The 17,741-nt window shown below is 41.2% G+C and overlaps 1 protein-coding gene across 3 annotated transcripts in view; it reads left to right on the top strand.

Annotated features, from left to right (window-relative positions):
- The window catches only part of l3mbtl3 (L3MBTL histone methyl-lysine binding protein 3), a 164,697-nt gene that overhangs the window by 62,855 nt on the left and 84,101 nt on the right, over positions 1 to 17,741 (top strand). For all 3 annotated transcript variants that reach the window (XM_043683602.1, XM_043683595.1, XM_043683587.1), the window contains exons 10-12: positions 7,170 to 7,261; positions 11,649 to 11,800; positions 15,822 to 15,898. In XM_043683602.1, coding sequence (XP_043539537.1) covers positions 7,170 to 7,261; positions 11,649 to 11,800; positions 15,822 to 15,898 — 321 coding nt within the window. The remainder of the gene's footprint in view (positions 1 to 7,169; positions 7,262 to 11,648; positions 11,801 to 15,821; positions 15,899 to 17,741) is intronic.

Below are 17,741 nucleotides of genomic sequence, written 5' to 3'. Positions count from 1 at the left end.
GGAAACAGGAGCACCCGGAGAAAACCACGCAGACACAGGGAGAATGTGCAAACTCCACAGACAGTCGCCCAAGGCTGGAATCGAACTTGGGACCCTGGTGCTGTGAGGCAGCAGTGCTAACCACTGAGCCACTGAGTTGTCTCAAAAGTGAAAAAGCTTGATTGCCACCAAGATGTCCAATTCTATCTCTCTCTGGTAATTTTAATTGAAAGCATCTAATCCCACCAGGTTTATGTATTTAACTAACAAAACCGTTATGAACAAATTGCCCTTAACTGATGGTAGCAGCGAAATATGAATTACTGGTATGAATCTATGACTCCACCTTTCTTAACTACTGACACATACACACAAACTCATGTAAAGACCTGGATTTACATAAGGGGGAAAACACAGGGATAATATAGTTTGGTAGAGCCAGTCAGATTACAGGATTTTGAGTTTTAATTTAATATCTTCCCATTTCCTTCGATCCCCATTCAGTTCATCGCTGACACTACTTGGTTGTTTATACCAGTGTTTGAGCTTCAAGTCACTGCTTTAAAATTGATCCTTTCAGTAATCTTGAAGGTTTTATTTTTTCATCCTTTTGACAGGGCCATGCGTAGAGAGCAGTTACATGAAAAAGTGGGTCAAAACAGCGAGCAGGAGCTTTGCTGGTACACCTCACTCAATGGAGAGAGAGAGAGAGAAATAGCGAGAAATCTTGATGCTTTCCCTTTGAAGATGAGATTCTCTCTGCTGCACTGCTCAAGCACAGATCCTTATCACGTGGACAGGGACCAGTCCAAACATTTGCACCCATAATAACTGGCCAATGGAAAGCTGACCAAGCCAGTGTCACTGTCCAATATCACTCTAAACATAAATAAGTGGAAGTGGTTTGTTTGGCTTTTTTTCACCAAAAAAGCATCTTGCGGAATCTTACAAGACTTTTGTTTTTTCTTTTAAAATTCATTTATGGGACTTGGGCGTCATTGGCTGGCCAGCATTGACAGCCCATCCCTGTTTGCCCTTGAGAAGGTGGTGCTGAGCTGTCTTCTTGAGTCACTGCAGTCCACTTGCTGTGAGTTGTCCTACAAGGGAATTCTAGGATTTTGATCCAATGACTGTGAAGGAATGCGGCATATTTCCAAGTCAGGGTGGTGAGTGGCTTTGAGGGGAGCTTGCAGGTAGTGGTGTTCCCAAGTACCTGCTGCCCTTGTCCTTCTATGTGGAAGTGGTTGTGGCTTTGGAAGCTCTGTCTAAGGATCTTTGGTGAATTTCTGCAGTCTGTCTTGTAGATAGTAGCAGCAATGTGTACTGCATGCTAGTGGTGGAGGGATTGAATGTTTGTAGATGTGGTACCAGTCAAGCAGGTTGCTTTGTCCTGGATGGTGTCAAGCTTCTTGAGTGTTGTTGGAGCTGCACCCATCCAGGCAAGTGGGGAGTATTCCATCACACTCCTGACTTGTGCCTTGTAGATGGTGGATAGACTTTGGGGTGTCAGGAGGTGAGTTACTCTCCATACTCCCTAATCTCTGACCTACTGTTGTAGCCACTGTGTTTATGTGGTGAGCTCAGTTGAGTTTCTGGTCAATGGTAACCCCAAAGATGTTGACAGTGGGGGATTCAGTGATGGTAATACTGTTGAATGTCAAGGGGCGGTGCTTAGAATGTGTCTTATTGGTGATGGTTATTGTCAGGCATTTGTCGAGCGCAAATGTTACTTGCCACTTGTCAGCCCAAGCCTGGATGTTATCCAGATCTTGTTGTTTTTGAGCACGGACTGCTTTAGTATCTGAGGATGATGCTGAACACTGTGCAATCATTGGTGAACATCCCCACTTCTGACCTTATGACAGAGTTTTCTTTGAAGAAATCAGTCTTTGTTTGCCTCTATCATTTTTAACCCTCTGAGGAATGAGGGTTATGGTGAGATTTGTGGCAGAATCAGACAAGAAGTCTGGCAAAGCCTATCTCGAAGGTAGGGTGTCCTGTTCTATCTTTTATGCTTTTCACGGTCTTCTTGATTCAGAGTCTTATTTTTCCAGTTTTGGCCAAGAGTCCAAACGAAAACCACATGTCTCATGAAGAGGTATCAGCAAAATCTGAGGCCAAAAGAAACTGCTGACCAGGATCAGGAGGAGACAATTGGAATTTCTTGCAGGGGGCGTGTAATAAGATTTCATGATTACGAAAGTGTGATGCTGTTGGACATGATTGTGTGCAAAAAGATAGAAGTAGGCACAGAGTCACTTCTTCAAACAATCTCATAAGCTGAATGACTGTGCCACCAACAAGGAATCCAATTCCCCACCAACTGTGGCTGACACAGCCCTCAGCCATGTTCTTACCCATCTCCTGGACTTCTGCCCTCATCCTTCCCCTTCTCCTGGAACAATTCCCCTGTCCCCTCATTCTATGCCATGAGTCTTATCTTTCAAAGAATTATTTCCACCACCTCCAGCAGGTTACCACTACCAGCACAAAGACTACCATCTTCCAGCTCCTTTCAGTTCTGAACAGGAGTCATATCAGACTCAATATTAACTCAGTTCCTTTCTCCACAAACTGCTAAACCTGCTGTGTTTCTCTAGCTCTTTCTGAATATATGTTTGCATATTTATTTCTACACTGTAACTATATTAAAATGTGATTTGCTAATAAGACCATAAGACATAGGAGTGGAAGTAAGGCCGTTCGGCCCATCGAGTCCACTCGCTGTTTAATCATGGCTGATGGGCATTTCAACGCCACTTAGCCGCACTCTCCCGGTAGCCCTTAATTCCTTGCAAGATCAGGAATTTATTAATTTCTGCCTTGAAGACATTTAACGTCCCGGCCCCCACTGTACTCTGTGGCAATGAATTCTGGGGCCCACCACACTCTGGCTGAAGAAATATCTCCTCATTTCCATTCTAAATTGACCCCCTCTAATTCTAAGGCTGTGCCCACATGTCCTAGTTTCCCCGCCTAATGGAAACAAATTCTCAGCATCTACCCTTTCTAAGCCATGTATTATCTTGTAAGTTTCAAGTAGATCTCCCCTCGACCTTCTAAATGTTAATGAATACTGTCCCAGGATCCTCAGCTGTTCATTGTATGTTAGGCCTACTATTCCAGGGATCATCTGTGTGAATGTCCGCTGGACCCGCTCCAGTGCCAGTATATCCTTCCTGAGGTTTGGAGCCCAAAATTGGACACAATATTCTAAATGGGGCCTAACTAGAGCTTTTTAAACTCTCAGAAGTACGTCACTGCTTTTATATTCTAACCCTCTTGAGATAAATGACAACATTACATTCGCTTTCTTAATTATGGACTCAGCCCGCAAGTTAACTTTTAGAGAATCCTGGACTAGCACTCCCAGATCCCTTTGTACTTGGGCTTTATGAATTTTCTCACCGTTTAGAAAATATTCCATGCCTGTATTCTTTTTTCCCCAAAGTGCAAGACCTCTCATTTGCTCACATTGAGTTTCATCAGCCATTTCTTGGACCACTCTCCTAAACTGTCTAAATCTTTCTGCAGCTGAAACTTTATTGCTGAAACAGCACAGCAGGTCAGACAGCATCTAGGGAAAAGGAGATTCGACGTTTCGGGCACATGCCCTTCCTCAGGAAGGGCATGTGCCCGAAACGTCGAATCTCCTTTTCCCTAGATGCTGTCTGACCTGCTGTGCTGTTCCAGCAATAAAGTTTCAGCTTTGATCTCCAGCGTCTGCAGACCTCACTTTCTCCTTAAATCTTTCTGCAGCCTCCCCACCACCTCAGTACTACCTGCCTGCCCACCTCACTTCGTATCATTGGCAAACTTTGCCAGAATGCCCCCAGTCCCTTCGTCCAGATCATTAATATATAAAGTGAACAACTGCGGCCCCAGCACTGAACCTTGCGGGACACCACTTGTCGCTGGCTGCCATTCCGGAAAAAAAAAAACCTTTTATCCAACTCTCTGCTGTCTGTCAGACTGCCAATCCTCAATCCATGTCAGTAACTCCCCATAAACACCATGGGCCCTCACCTTATTCAGTAGCCTCCCATGAGCCACTTTATCAAAGGCCTTTTGGAAGTCTAGATACATAACATTCACTGGGTTTCCCTGGTCTAACCTACTTATTACCTCTCCAAAGAATTCTAACAAGTTTGTCAGGCACAACCTCCCCTTTATTAAATCTATGCTGACTTGTTCTAATCCAACCCTGCACTTCCAAGAGTTTAGAAATCTCATCCTTAACAATGGATTCTAGAATTTTAACAATAGCCAAGGTTAGGCCAATTGGCCGATAATTTTCCATCTTTTTTCTTGATCCTTTCTTGACCAAGGGGGTTACAACGGTAATTTTCCAATCATATGGGACCAATGAAAGATCACAACCAATGCCTCCGCTATTTCTTCAGCCACCTCCCTCAGAACTCTAGGATATAGCCCATCGAGGCCAGGAGATTTATCAATTTTTAGACCTTTTAGCTTTTCTAGCACTTTCGCTTTTTTGTGATGGCTACCATACTCAACTCTGCTCTCGACCCTCCTTAATTGTTGGGATATTGCTCATGTCTTCCACTGTGAAGACTGATGCAAAGTACTTATTATATTCTTCAGCTATTCCCTTATCTCCCAGCACTAGCCTTCCTACATCAATTTGGAGTGGCACAGTGTCTACTTTTGCCCCTCGTTTCTGATCCCTTGAAAGAAACGTTTACTATAATTTCTAATAATACTGGCTAGTCTACCTTCATATTTTATCCTCTCTGTCCTTATTTCTCTTTTTGTTTTTGTAGACTACCCAGAGGATAACAATCTTCTGATTTCCCAGTGCTGTTAGCCACTTTTTCGGCTCTCTTGTTTTCTTTGATACATTGCCATGGCTGACAAAGAAAATCAGGAAGTCTAATTCTACCCCCCCTCCCCCCAACCCCATCCGGTAATCTTTCTTTTCTTTGGGATGAACCTCTGTACTGTGTCTTCAATTACACCCAGAAACTCCTGCCATTGTTGCTCTACGGTCTTCCCCACTAGGCTCTGCTTCCAGCTGATGTTTGTCAGTTCCCTTCTCATGCCCTTTGTAATTACCTTTATTTAACTGTAACACCATTAATCCAATTTTACCTTCTCTCTTTCAAACTGCAGACTGAACTCTACCATATTATGTTTGCTGCCTCCTAAGTGTTACCTTACATTAAGATCTTTTTTTAAGGCTCATTACATAGCACTAAATCAAGAATAGCCTGCCCTCTTGTAGGCTTCATCACAAGCTCTTCCAAAAACCCATCCTGTCAGCATTCCATGGATTCCCTTTCTTTGAATTCACTAGCAACATTATTCACCCAGTCCACCTGCATATTGAAGTTCCCCCATGATCGCCATGACCTTGTCTTTCTGATTTTGTCCTGCCTATTTCCCGATACATCTTGAGTCTCTGATTCTGACCACTCTTAGGAGGTCTGCACATAATTCCCATTATGGTTTTTTTTTGCCTTTGTGGCCACCCAGACCTCACATCATCTGACCCCAAGTCATTCAGTGCCATAGATTTAATTTCATTCTGATCTAACAAAGCAACCCCGTCCCCTTTACTCACCTCCCTGTCTTTTCGATAAGTTGTAAATCCTTGAATAACTAACTGCCAGTCCTGAACCCCCTGCAACCACGTCTCTGTGATGCCTATCACATTATAATCATTCACGATGATTTGTGCCGTTAACTCATCTACTTTGTTACGAATACTACGAGCATTCAGGCAAAGCGCCTTAATGCTGATTTTCTTATCCTCATGATAACCAACATCTCTTGTAAGTCCTAAGTTAGCCTTTTTGCTTCATTCTTAGTGTGCCTTGAACTTAAACCCTGCACACTTGCTAGCCTGCTTATCTTTCTACTTGACTCCATACTTCCTGTCGCATTCCCTTTCCTTTCCTCTGATTTGCAAGTTTAAAGTCCTAGTGACCACCCTATTTATCCTTTTTGCTAGAACACTGATTCCAGATCGGTCTCATTGGTACAGATCCCCCACCCCCACCCCGGTTCCAAAGCTGATGCCAATGTCCCATGAAATGGAATCCCTCTTTCCCTCACCAATCTCTTAGCCACGTGTTTACTGCCCTAATTTTCTGATCCCTATGCCAATTAGCACGTGGCTCAGGCAGTAATCCAGAGATTATGATCCTCTAGGACCTATTCTTCAATTTCCTTCCTCATGTTTGATACTCCCCGAACAGGTCCTCCTTCCTAGCCTTGCCTATGTTGCTTGTGCCAATGTGGACCACAACAACTGGATCGTCTCCCTCCCGTTCCAATATCCTTTCAAGCCAGTCGGAGATGTCCTGCACCCTGGCACCGGGCAGGCAACATACCATGTGGAACTCCCGAGCCGGCTGACAAAGGGTACTAACTGTCCCACTAATTATAGAGTCCCCTATAACAACTGCTTGTCCTTTTGTTCCCCCCTCTTGAATGGCCTTCTACACCATGATGCTGTGGTCAGCTGGCTCACCCTGTGCACAGCCCTTTTCCTCATCCGTACAGGAAGCAAAAATCTCATCCCTATTGGACAAGGTCAGGGCTGAGGCTTCTCTACTCCTGCACTCCAAATCCCCCTACCTGCCTCATTTATAGTCACACCCTATTCAGATTCCAGATCATCAGTTCTGCTCTGAAGTTCTTCCAGCAACCAACACTTGCTGCAGATGTGGTCACTGTCGTTCACAAAGGGATCATTCAGCTCCTACATCATACAGCTACAGCACATCACCTGTCCAGCCATCTCTATTTATTTATTTATTTAATTAATTAATTAATTTATACAAATTTTTATGCATTTTTACAAATAATATGCCAGGTCATAATAGAATGAAGATAAACATTTTAGAAAACCATTTGGGACTTGTGGGCCCAATCTCATTGTAAGTGATCTTGCTTGTGGAATTAATCATTTGTGAATAATAACATAATGTTGGAACAGAGTTAGACCAAATAGCCCTTTGAGTGTGCTGCACTATGCATTATGATCATTGTTAACCTCCCTCAATTCCCGTCCGCTCCCTGAATTCCTTGATTACCTGAGAGATGAAAAGTCTATCCATTCTAACATTGAATATATTCAAGAATGGAGCATCCCCAACCCTTTGTGCTGGTGCATGTTTTGGTTTCAAATATTTTATGTTAACTATTCATTTATGTATTTTTAGGATATAAGGATGATGAGTTTAACTGGCCATCATACCTGAAGTTGTGCAAGGCTCAAGCTGTGCCCAAATCCCTGTTTGAAAACCAAAATACGGTAAGTGTATAACACTATTTAGCAAGATTTGAGAATTGAGGGTATTTATTTCCACAGAATCTTGCTTTAAGAATGTGATTTCAGGTTTTGTTTGTGAATTGTGTCTGTGTGCTGAGGTGTATGTTCGATTTGAAGCTGCTAGGCCCTCCTTTTAAAAGGACAAAGTTGCGTTTTTCAGAGATTGAGTCCTCCTCTGTGAGAAATCTGAAAAGGTGAAATGCTTAATAACTGAGTCTTACTACCTTATTGTGGATGGGCTCTGATGAAAGTTGCAGGCAGGAGATTACACTTGGGACTGTGGGCAAGGTACTTCAGTCAGATTTGCTGAAACTCCCTGGATTGCACCTTGTTTTAAAGAACACAGTAAACTGTTGAAGCAGAAACACGTTGTTGAAGCTATTGATATTATTACATGAATGGAAATTATTACCTCCATGTGGTTGTTTTAATTGAACAAGCTTTATGCTGGGAATATTTGCAATGAGAGATGGTAGGATAATGATAGTGTCGCTGGCCTAGTAATCCAGAGGCTCAGGCTAATGCTGTGGCAAAATAGAGTGCAGAAAAGATTTACTGGGATGCTACCATGACTGGAAGGTTTGTGCTCTAAGGAGAGGCTGGAAATTTTCCCTGGAATGTAAGAAACTGAGGGATGATCTTATAGAAATATATAAGATCATGAAAGGCATAAATAAGGTAGATAATGGACAGCTTTTCTCGATGGTAGGGGAGTCTAAAACTAGAGGTGAGGGGGGAGAAATACAAAAGCATACAGAGGGGAAATGTTTTCACCGAGAATGCCAAGTTTCTGAAATGGGCTGCCAAAGGTAGTGGTGGATGGGAGTACAATTTTTTTGTCATTTAAGAAACATTTAGACAGATCTGTGGATGGGATAGGTATGGAGAGCTATGGATCAAATGTATGCAAATAGGATTAGTTTTAAATTGTGAAAACCGGGCGGCATGAGCAAGTTGGGTCGAAAGACATGTTTTCATGCTGTGGACCTTTATGCCTCTAAATCCCACAGTGGCAGCAGATGTATTTTAAATTTAATAAAGAAATCTGGGATATAAATTTAGTTTCAGTCTCAGTTTTGTTACCACAAGTCTTTGATTGTTGTAAAAGAAAATCCAGGTGGTTCAATGACGTCTTTCACTTAAGGAAATCTGCAAAGCTTATTCAATCTAGAGTCTTAGTAATGTGTTTTACTCTCAACTGTGTTATGGAATAGTTTAACAAGCCACTCAATTTTTAGACAACCAGGGATTGGCAGTGAACGCAGGTCTTGCCAGAGCCACCCGAGTCCCATGAAAGAATAAACAAAAGGTGTCATACTCGTGTCAAAAGTATCGTGCATTGTTTTTTATTCCCCGAGAACTGGGTTATTTTCCATTTCCATTTGTTAATTAATGTGTTTTAAAAAGTATCAATTCTGAGAGTAAAAATTGTTTCTAAAAGGGAAAAAATTTGGGAATGAGTTGAATTAAATAGTACATTTACATCTGAAGTTACCTTGAAACTATTGGTACGGACAAATTTTAGGTGTTCCCTTTTATTTACCTATGATCAATTTCTTTGTGGATGTGTGTATTTTATTACTGTAGGAATTATTTGATTTTTCATAAGCCAGCAACAAGCTTTTTTTTTGCATTCACAAATTACTCTGTTTTGTTATTTCTTACACACTTGCTTTGAAGGTAAATGAAACAATGATGTCTCATTCACTGCACTCAACCACTGTATCATGAGCATATCAATATAGGTGCAGTCATTTGCCTAATGTTTCTTGGCTGAGTCAGTGATTTGGCTAGAAGGAAGATCTTGAAAAAGCAGCAATTTCTTCGTAGCCTCTTTTATAGTTCAACTGCCAGGTGGATTTCTCAGGTGAACTTCAAGGTGGAACAGTTTAGAGGATTAGATTAGATTAGATTAGATTCCTTACATTGTGGAAACAGGCTCTTCAGCCCAACCAGTCCATACCGACTCTCCGAAGAGTAACCCACCCAGAACCATTTCCCTCCAAACACTCTCACTAGTGGGCAATTTAGCATGGCCAAATCACCTGACCTGCACATCTTTCGATTGTGGGAGGAAACCGGAGCACCCGGAGGAAACCCACGCAGACACTGAGAATGTGCAAACTCCGCACAGACAGTCACCCGAGACTGGAGAGTGTTCTTTTTCATCTTGTATGATATTGTAGTTAGATACTTTTGAACTTACTGCAATGGTCTTCTGCCTTTTACTTGTAGTTCTCACAGACTGATGGAATTGTCCTAATTCCTGGTATTCTTTTTAGCAGGAATAAGCTGACTAAGATGATTTCTCCCACTTGTGGCTTCAGTCAGCTGCACACCCCCTTTTATTTGCTGAGTGCTGAGTTTGCTTTTTCAATGAAGGTGTTGAAGGGCCTTGTCTGTCTTGAGTTTGACTCATAGTGAGTTGCATCCAGATGTAGGGGTGGTAGGTATAGGACAGATGTTAGGGGTAGGTTCTTTACTCAGTGAATCGTGAGTTCATGGAATGCCCTGCCAGTAGCAGTGGTGGACTCTCCCTCTTTATGGGCATTTAAGCGGGCATTGGATAGGCATATGGAGGATAGTGGGCTAGTCTAGGTTAGGTGGGCTTGGATCGGCGCAACATCGAGGGCCAAAGGGCCTGTACTGCGCTGTATTCTTCTATGTTCTAGGTATGCCTTAACTGTGCTCTGTTGAAATGAAACAATTTCTTCATCCACAAATGAAGTGACCCTTGAAAACTGTCTTGATTTCCAGCATTTGAACATGTGTTTCTAACTTGAAATCTTCAAAGTTTTATTACATCATGATGCTGGCACTTGGCATGACGCTATGATTATTTTGATGTACAAGCCCAGAAGTGAGTTCTTGTCAGCTTGATAGTTCAGTGTGTGATCGATGTTAACGACATCTATTCATTGTTTGTTTGTGATGGTAGCTGTTTGACTTATTAGAGGGATTTTTCTTTTGTTGAGGCAATGTGGTGGAGCTGATTGGGGTACACCTTGTATTTCAGTATATCGACACCCTGGCACCTCAATGGCTGGTGCCAAGTTGGATCTGGTAAGACTCCGGATAATGTAGATTTCAGTGTTTCAAAACATGCCCTTTATTCCTGTTATCGCACTGGCATTGGGGTAATTCGAGACTTCACCCCTTTCTGGGGAGAAACAGAATTCTCCCACAAGGCCAGTACCTGGGTCTGAGCCTACATTCCTGTCCATCTGTTGTAATCCTGGTGTATGTGTGCAAGATTGTACAGAAAACAGTGTGGAAAGATTAACCCCATATTGTTTTTAATCACTGTTTATTTCAAATATTTATAGCTGACTTTACCTGTCCATCTCCCAAACTCTTATTAAATATGCACTAATAAAAGTTACTGTAGCTGACAATGGTTCTAATCAGTAATTGTATTGTTGATTCACCATTCACTTCCCTTTTCCTGTAAGGGGCTACCTGGCCTCTGTATTTAACCTGGCTATGCAATTTGGTTGGGTTTGGCAATTCAGTGGATTTATTGATCCTTCAGCTGTCCACTCCATGGTGCAGAATATTTGCTTGTAACTAGGGCAAGTGACTCAAATGTGACAATCTTCATCTGGTTAGCACTGTTGCCTCACAGTGCCGGAGACCTGGGTTCGATTCCAGCCTCGGGTGACTGTGTGGAGTTTGTCCATTCTTCCCGTGTCTGTGTGGGTTTCCTCCGGATGCTCTGGTTTCCTCCCACATTCGAAAAGGTGTGCAGGTTAGGAGAATTGGCCATACTAAATTGCCCATAGTGTTAGGTGCATTAATCAGGGGTAAATGTAGTGAAATGAGTCTCAGTGGGTTACTCTTCAGAGGGTCGGTGTGGACTTGTTGGGTTGAAGGGCCTGTTTCCACACTGTAGGGAATCTCATCTAATCTACTGCCACACTTGTCATGTATAACACAAGTTGTTACCCGAATATGAGAATTTTCAAAAAGGAAATCTGAAGGCGCTGGGAGTAAGTGACTGACAGTAAGTTTCTACCTTGTATATTTATTGCCGCATTAAGATTTTAGTGTAGATAACCTTATTTTAATTTTTATTTGAGATAAACAAAATAGAATATTTTAATGATTACTAGTGTATGTTTTCATTTTTATTAATACAATTTGGCAATTTCAAAACAATTCTAGGGCAAAATTGTTGGAGAAAAATCTCAGACGAAACTGAGGAGAGTTTATTACTTGCTCAGGAATCTACTTAAATTATTTGGAAACATATGCTAATTTCTAGCTGTCAGTACCAGACAGAGACAAATCCTGTCACTGTTTTAAATAAATGCAAACACAAAATTATGTATTACAATAAATATTTTTGATTTTTCTTTTGTTGTTTCAGACTATTACTCCATTAGGCTTCCGAGTGGGAATGAAACTAGAAGCTGTTGATAGAAAGAATCCAGAATTTATTTGTGTGGCAACGGTATCCGATATGGTAGATAATCGTTTTTTGGTGCATTTTGACAACTGGGATGAAAGCTATGATTATTGGTGAGCAAATCAGCCTTTGCAAATATGTTTGTATCTGCTTGATCTGAAAATCCATTTGAAAGTATTTTAACCACAAGAGGGTGCTAATATGCCAGTTAATGCATGTATGTGCAATTGTGATTGGTTTAGTGAGATCATGTGAAAGGTGGAGACAAAGGAAGGTATTTGCATATCTACAGATAATTTATTCAAAATTAGTAAAAAGAAACCTCAGTCACACCATTTGTCTTGTGAATTGTCTTGTTTACTTTTAACTTGCAGATCATTCCATTTGTTGATCATTCCCAAAACTTCTTCCCAAAACTTATTTGTTTAGCATCTCCAGCTAAGCCAGCACTTGTGGATCATTATTGATTGTCTTGGAGAAAGTTCTGACATCATTGATGATCCAGTCCTTATTAATTATAATGTTTCACAAAACATACTTTTTAAAAAATAATTGCAAATATCAAAAAAAAATTAGTTTCCTTTATCTTCAGTTTCTTTACAAATCTGCTTTAACCCCTTAAAGGAAAGTTATCACCTAATTTCCAGTTACAAATGCAGGAAATGTTCTAGGTGTAAAACCTGAAACTGCTGCAAAAACTTGACAGATCAGGAAATATCCATGAAGATAAACACTTAATGGGCTGAATTTTCCCATTTTCGCTTAAAATATTTTGTCAAGACAAGTCATTATGCCTGGTCCACTGTGGTTCGGAGCGAGTTTTCTCACACAATCTTCTGGTCTTCTCTTTAATTATGCTACCAGGCTCTAGGACATGTTGCTCAGGAAATCTTTGTGGCCACCTTGTGACCGAACAAAATCATTGATACTTTCACACACCACTGCAGGGCGCTGTGCATTTTGTCTATTGACTTTCAATGAACACACTGTCATTCAAGGCCAGGAGACATATAATGGGCAGCTCATATCTCCACTCCCTCAGTGTGGTGGTTTGTTAAAGTTGCAGGCTGCATTGCCTCTTTCAAATTCAACATTATCCTACAGATATTTTCACATTTCAGGGCAATTTTTCAGTCCATGCATATTCTAAAAATATTTGAAAGGCTAATGATGATGGAAGGGTCAAAAGGAGATTCCTCAGGAACCTATCAATCTTCTGACTACTATGAGAGACCTTACTACACAATATTTGATCGTGATATCCTGATGGATGCCTTGAGAGCTACCTAACCTTAGCCCATATGATGCTAGTGCATTGTGTAGTTGTTTTCTCTAATTATCAGGAGGGCATGTAATCTGTAGGTATTTTAAAGTAGAATCATTCAGATATAAAGTGTATCATCAGATGAATAATTAGACATTTATTCAGTAACAAAAAAGCTCTGTAGCAAATGTCACGGTTTTGTAACCATGAGATGAGGCATTGTTAATCTACGCCTGTATTGTCTTTCAGACAGTGAAAGATAATGACAGTGAGGTCTGAGCACCCTGTGTCTCATCACTCTCCCCTGTATTTTCACCCTGCTGCTTCTCTCTCTGGAGGCCCCTGTTCTTGCAGGGTGTGCTGACTAAGTTGCAATGGCTACCTCTTTCTGCATTGCCTTCTGATTTGAGCAAAGAAATAAGGACTCCAGCATAGCATTCTCCATGGGAGCAGGTGATCTGTGGGAATGTCAAAATGATAGCAGAATGTAATTGAAGGAAGTTCTGAGTCCTTACATCCAAAACAATTACAACCCATGTTAGGTCCTCTCACAGTGTAGGTGCCTTTCCAAGGAGCTTCCATAAGAAACTCTTGAAGCTTTGGTCATTTTATTTTGTTTTAATTCATTCATGGGATGAGGTCATTGCTAGGCCAGAGTCAAACACATTGCTGTGGGTCTAAATTCACATGTAGGTCAGACCAGGTAAGGATGGAGTTTCCTTCCCTAAAGGATATTAGTGAACCAGATGTTTTTTTTGACAATCAACAATGGATTCATAATTCCAGATTTTTATTGAATACAAATTCTACCATCTGCTATATTTGCATGTAGTGTCAGCCATTTTGTGTATTTATTGTGCAGTTGAGTTTCTATCTGACATGTAGGCACCATCTGCAGTGCGCACACATTTCTTCCTGTCTTACATGTATCTTTTTACTTTTGACCCCTGATCTTTCAGACCCCTCCCCTTCATGTCTTGGCCCTTTTATCGATATTTTCTAATCAACCTATTCAGAGATGTTATTGCACACTCCAGTGACATTATCACTGTACCATTACCTCTCCAGAGATGAGGATTTTGCCCAGATGAATTTTAAGAAAGCATTTGACGAAGTAATACTTAAGTGACTATTGAATAAAATTTAGGAATGGAGGCATAAGTGCTAGCTTAGATAAAAGACGTTACAAGGACTGGAGGCAGTAGATTGTGTTAAGTAGTTGTTTATTAGACTGAAGAATGGCAGACAATAGTACTCCTCCCAAGGGACAATGCTCTTTGTTTTTATTTAACTTTATAAAACTGACTTAATTTTGTTTTTATTCTAGGGATGTGGGCATCACCTGCTTGGATTTATTGCCCAACTGTAAATGTCCTGATGACTGTTAAGAGTCAACCACATTCTTTCCTAAAGTGAACTAGATGGATTTTTTCAGCAATTGAGAGTTGTTACATTAGGCTAACTTTTTTTATTCCAGATTTTTATTGGATTCACATTTTGCCATCTCAATAGATGGATCCATGACCCAGATCCCAAAAATATTAGCTTCAGGTTCTAGAAAACTAATCCAGTGAGATTATCACTACGCCACTGTCTCCCCTTGACTACTGAAATAGAGTGTAACAGTTTTTTCAAAAAATATGTTGGCAATACTCCGCTTGAAGATGCATCAAACATTGAATAATTTACATAGACTGGCGGATTGGATACGCAAATGAAAAATTAGAATTTAATACAAGGAAATTCGTGGTGATGTATTTTGAAAAAGAAAGGGGGTAGGGACAAGCAACGTATACTTGGTGGCATAGTTCTCAGGTTTTTCTGTGTAACATATACACGTTATTCCTTGTACTACACCCCTTGCAGTGTTCCTTCTGTATTTAAATAGAGAAAATCTTTGACTGTAAAATGCTGGATAAATGAAGACTTTATGCTCTGATATCTCGGAGAATGAAGGCATGTGAATAACAGCAAAGAAAAGCTCAGTTCCGTTTAGCTCATTTGAAATTCCAGCATAAGAGATGCTATTAAATTCCAAAGTCTTTTAAGCATATATTGGCTATTAAATACAAAAGGAATATGGAAAAAGTGCTGCAAGTTAAGACAGGATCTACATTTACTAAGGTTTGCCAATTTTCTTCCAGCTGTAACCTTTATCTGTGCTGAAAGGGGCATCTTAATAAGAGGTAGTCTAGTTAAGGTAGTGGTCTCCCTGACTATCAACTTTTCTTGTTTATCGCCAAGAGAAACAGTAAAATGAGGACCTTCTGAACATCAAATATGTGACCAAGCTTGAGGGTTTGTTTATTTTTAAACCTTTTCTCTCTTCAAGAAAGCCAATGTGCTCTGCATTGAGAAGGTTTCTGGATGGTCTTGACACACCTCTAATGAAAGTGAAAACTTCCACAGCGTGTTCTGACCTTCCTCCCTCTTTCAGGTGCTCACATTGCTTTCCTGAGATGAAAGTACCTTCTTGTTTAGGGTCACTACTGGAAGAGATACTCTCCAGTTTACCGAAAGGGATACTCTCCAGTTCACCAAAAGACACATTGGGCCTATTATGTCAAGTGTGCATGATTGGAAGATCATATAATGAAAGTTTAATTAAGTTACAAAACTGACAAATATCTAAAGACTTCAGTTGTGAGTCATGGAACAAAATCCATGATACAATGTTTGTTGCAGTTCTGACAAAGTGGCCTGGAATTTCCTCAGCTACTCGCTCAGTGTAACTTTAATACAAGTATGACATGTATGGAAACTGTGTTTCTGCCTCTTCTAGTGGTGGAGGGTTAGCGGTGGTTCAGTATTTACATTTATATTGATATACATGTTTTAATTTCACTGTGGTGCTATGATTTGTTTTCTAGGTGTGATGCCACTAGTCCTTACATTCACCCTGTGGGATGGTGCCTGCAGCAGGGGAAAACCCTCACAACACCACCAGGTGATTGCTCTCTTGACACCGATTGTTATGTGTGTTATGTATGATGGGTTGACCAAACCTGCCCTCCTGACATGAAGCTACATATGCCAGCATGACTCCTGGTGATCAGCAGCAGCTGCCACCTGAATTTTAATAAGCCAAAAATCTTACAGGATTTTTGTTGATTTGTATGAGCAGGTTTCAAATATGCAATCACAACAGCAAAACTGTGCCAGAGCAGAAATCCATCAAATAATGTTCCAAATCAGGAAAAAATAGACTGTGCTATCACTGAAGTAAAAAAAAAACATGGAAACACTGCCTCATTACTCAATACTAATATTTAATGAAATGCAGATTGTGCACTAAGCAAGGTGTATTAAGAAAATGTTGATAAATGACAATTCTGGGCAAGACTAGATACAGTGACCCAGTGGTTAGCACTGCTGGCCCACAGCACCAGGGTCCCAGGTTCATTTTCAGCCTCAGATAACAGTCTGTGTGAAGTTTGCACATTCTCCCCATGTCTGCGTGGATTTCCTCCGGGTGCTACGGATTCCTCCCACAGTCCACAGATGTGCAGGTCAGGTGAATTGGCCATGCTAAATTGCCCATTGTGATAGGTGCATTAGTCAGAGGGAAATGGATCTCGGTGGGTTACTCTTCGAAGGGTTGGTGTGGACTTGTTGGGCCGAAGGGTCTGTTTCCACACTGTAGGGAATCCAGTCATAACTAATCTTCTTCTTCCACATGTTCTACTCTAATGACACTATTGTTGAAGTATTTTAATTGATGTCAGCAAGATATTTATTCACCGGTACAGAAGCAGCACTTGTTAGTATATTTGCAACCCAGCTAGAAAATACCTTCATTTTGGGAAAATTGCAGAGCATCTGAAAAAAAAGTTAACAAGCTCAGATGTAATAGAGGGAGAACCAGCCATTTAGATACAGAACTGGCTTGAAGGTAGGAAACAGGTTGGTGGAGGATTCCGTTTCAGACTGGAGGCCTGTGACCAGTGGTGTGCCACAAGGACCGGTGCTGGATCCACTGATTTTGTCATTTATATAAATGATTTGGATGTGAACATAGGAGGTATTGTTAGTAAGTTTGCAGATGACACCAAAATTGGAGGTGTAGTGGACAGTGAAGAATGTTACCTCCAAGTACAATGGGATCTTGACCAGATGGGCTGAGGAGTGGCAGATGGAGTTTAATGTAGATAACTGCGAGGTGCTGCATTTTGGAAAGGCAAATCGGGCAGGGGGAGTGTTGCTGAATGAAGAGACCTTGGAGCGCAGGTTCATAGTTCCTTGTAAGTGGAGTCCCAGGTCGACAGGATAATAAAGAAGGCTTTTGGTATGCTTGCCTTTATTGGTCAGTGCATTGAGTGTAGGGGTTGGGCGATCATGTTGCGTCTGTACAGAACATTGATTAGGCCACTTTTGGAATACAGAGGAATCTCGATTATCCGAATATCGGATTATTCGAAGGAGATCTCAAGGTGCCGACAGAAACATTACGTCAAAGAGCTGTTTCAACCCTGATTGGGTCTTTTGTTTACAGGTACAATGATTAAAAACGAACTCGGCTCACTGAAATGCTGCCGAGAACAGTCCTGGTACCGTCTCCAAATGACGGCCCTCTCTCTCTCTTCCCCCACACTTTCTCTGGAGTTCTACACAGGGGTGAACCCTAAACCTCCCCTTCCCCAGATAATCTCTCCAATGTTGTCCTGTATAGGGAAAAGGTAGAACCTGTCAAAAAGTTGCAGTTAAACTGTGTGTGTGTGTGTGTGTGTGTGTGTGTGTGTGTGTGTGTGTGTGTGTGTGTGGCGCACACGACTTGGAAACTCCCCTTACTG

Source organism: Chiloscyllium plagiosum, chromosome 3 (assembly GCF_004010195.1).
Source record: "Chiloscyllium plagiosum isolate BGI_BamShark_2017 chromosome 3, ASM401019v2, whole genome shotgun sequence".
NCBI lineage: Eukaryota > Metazoa > Chordata > Chondrichthyes > Orectolobiformes > Hemiscylliidae > Chiloscyllium > Chiloscyllium plagiosum.
Note: the sequence above shows the minus strand (reverse complement) of the source record. Positions and strands in the feature narration are given on the sequence as shown.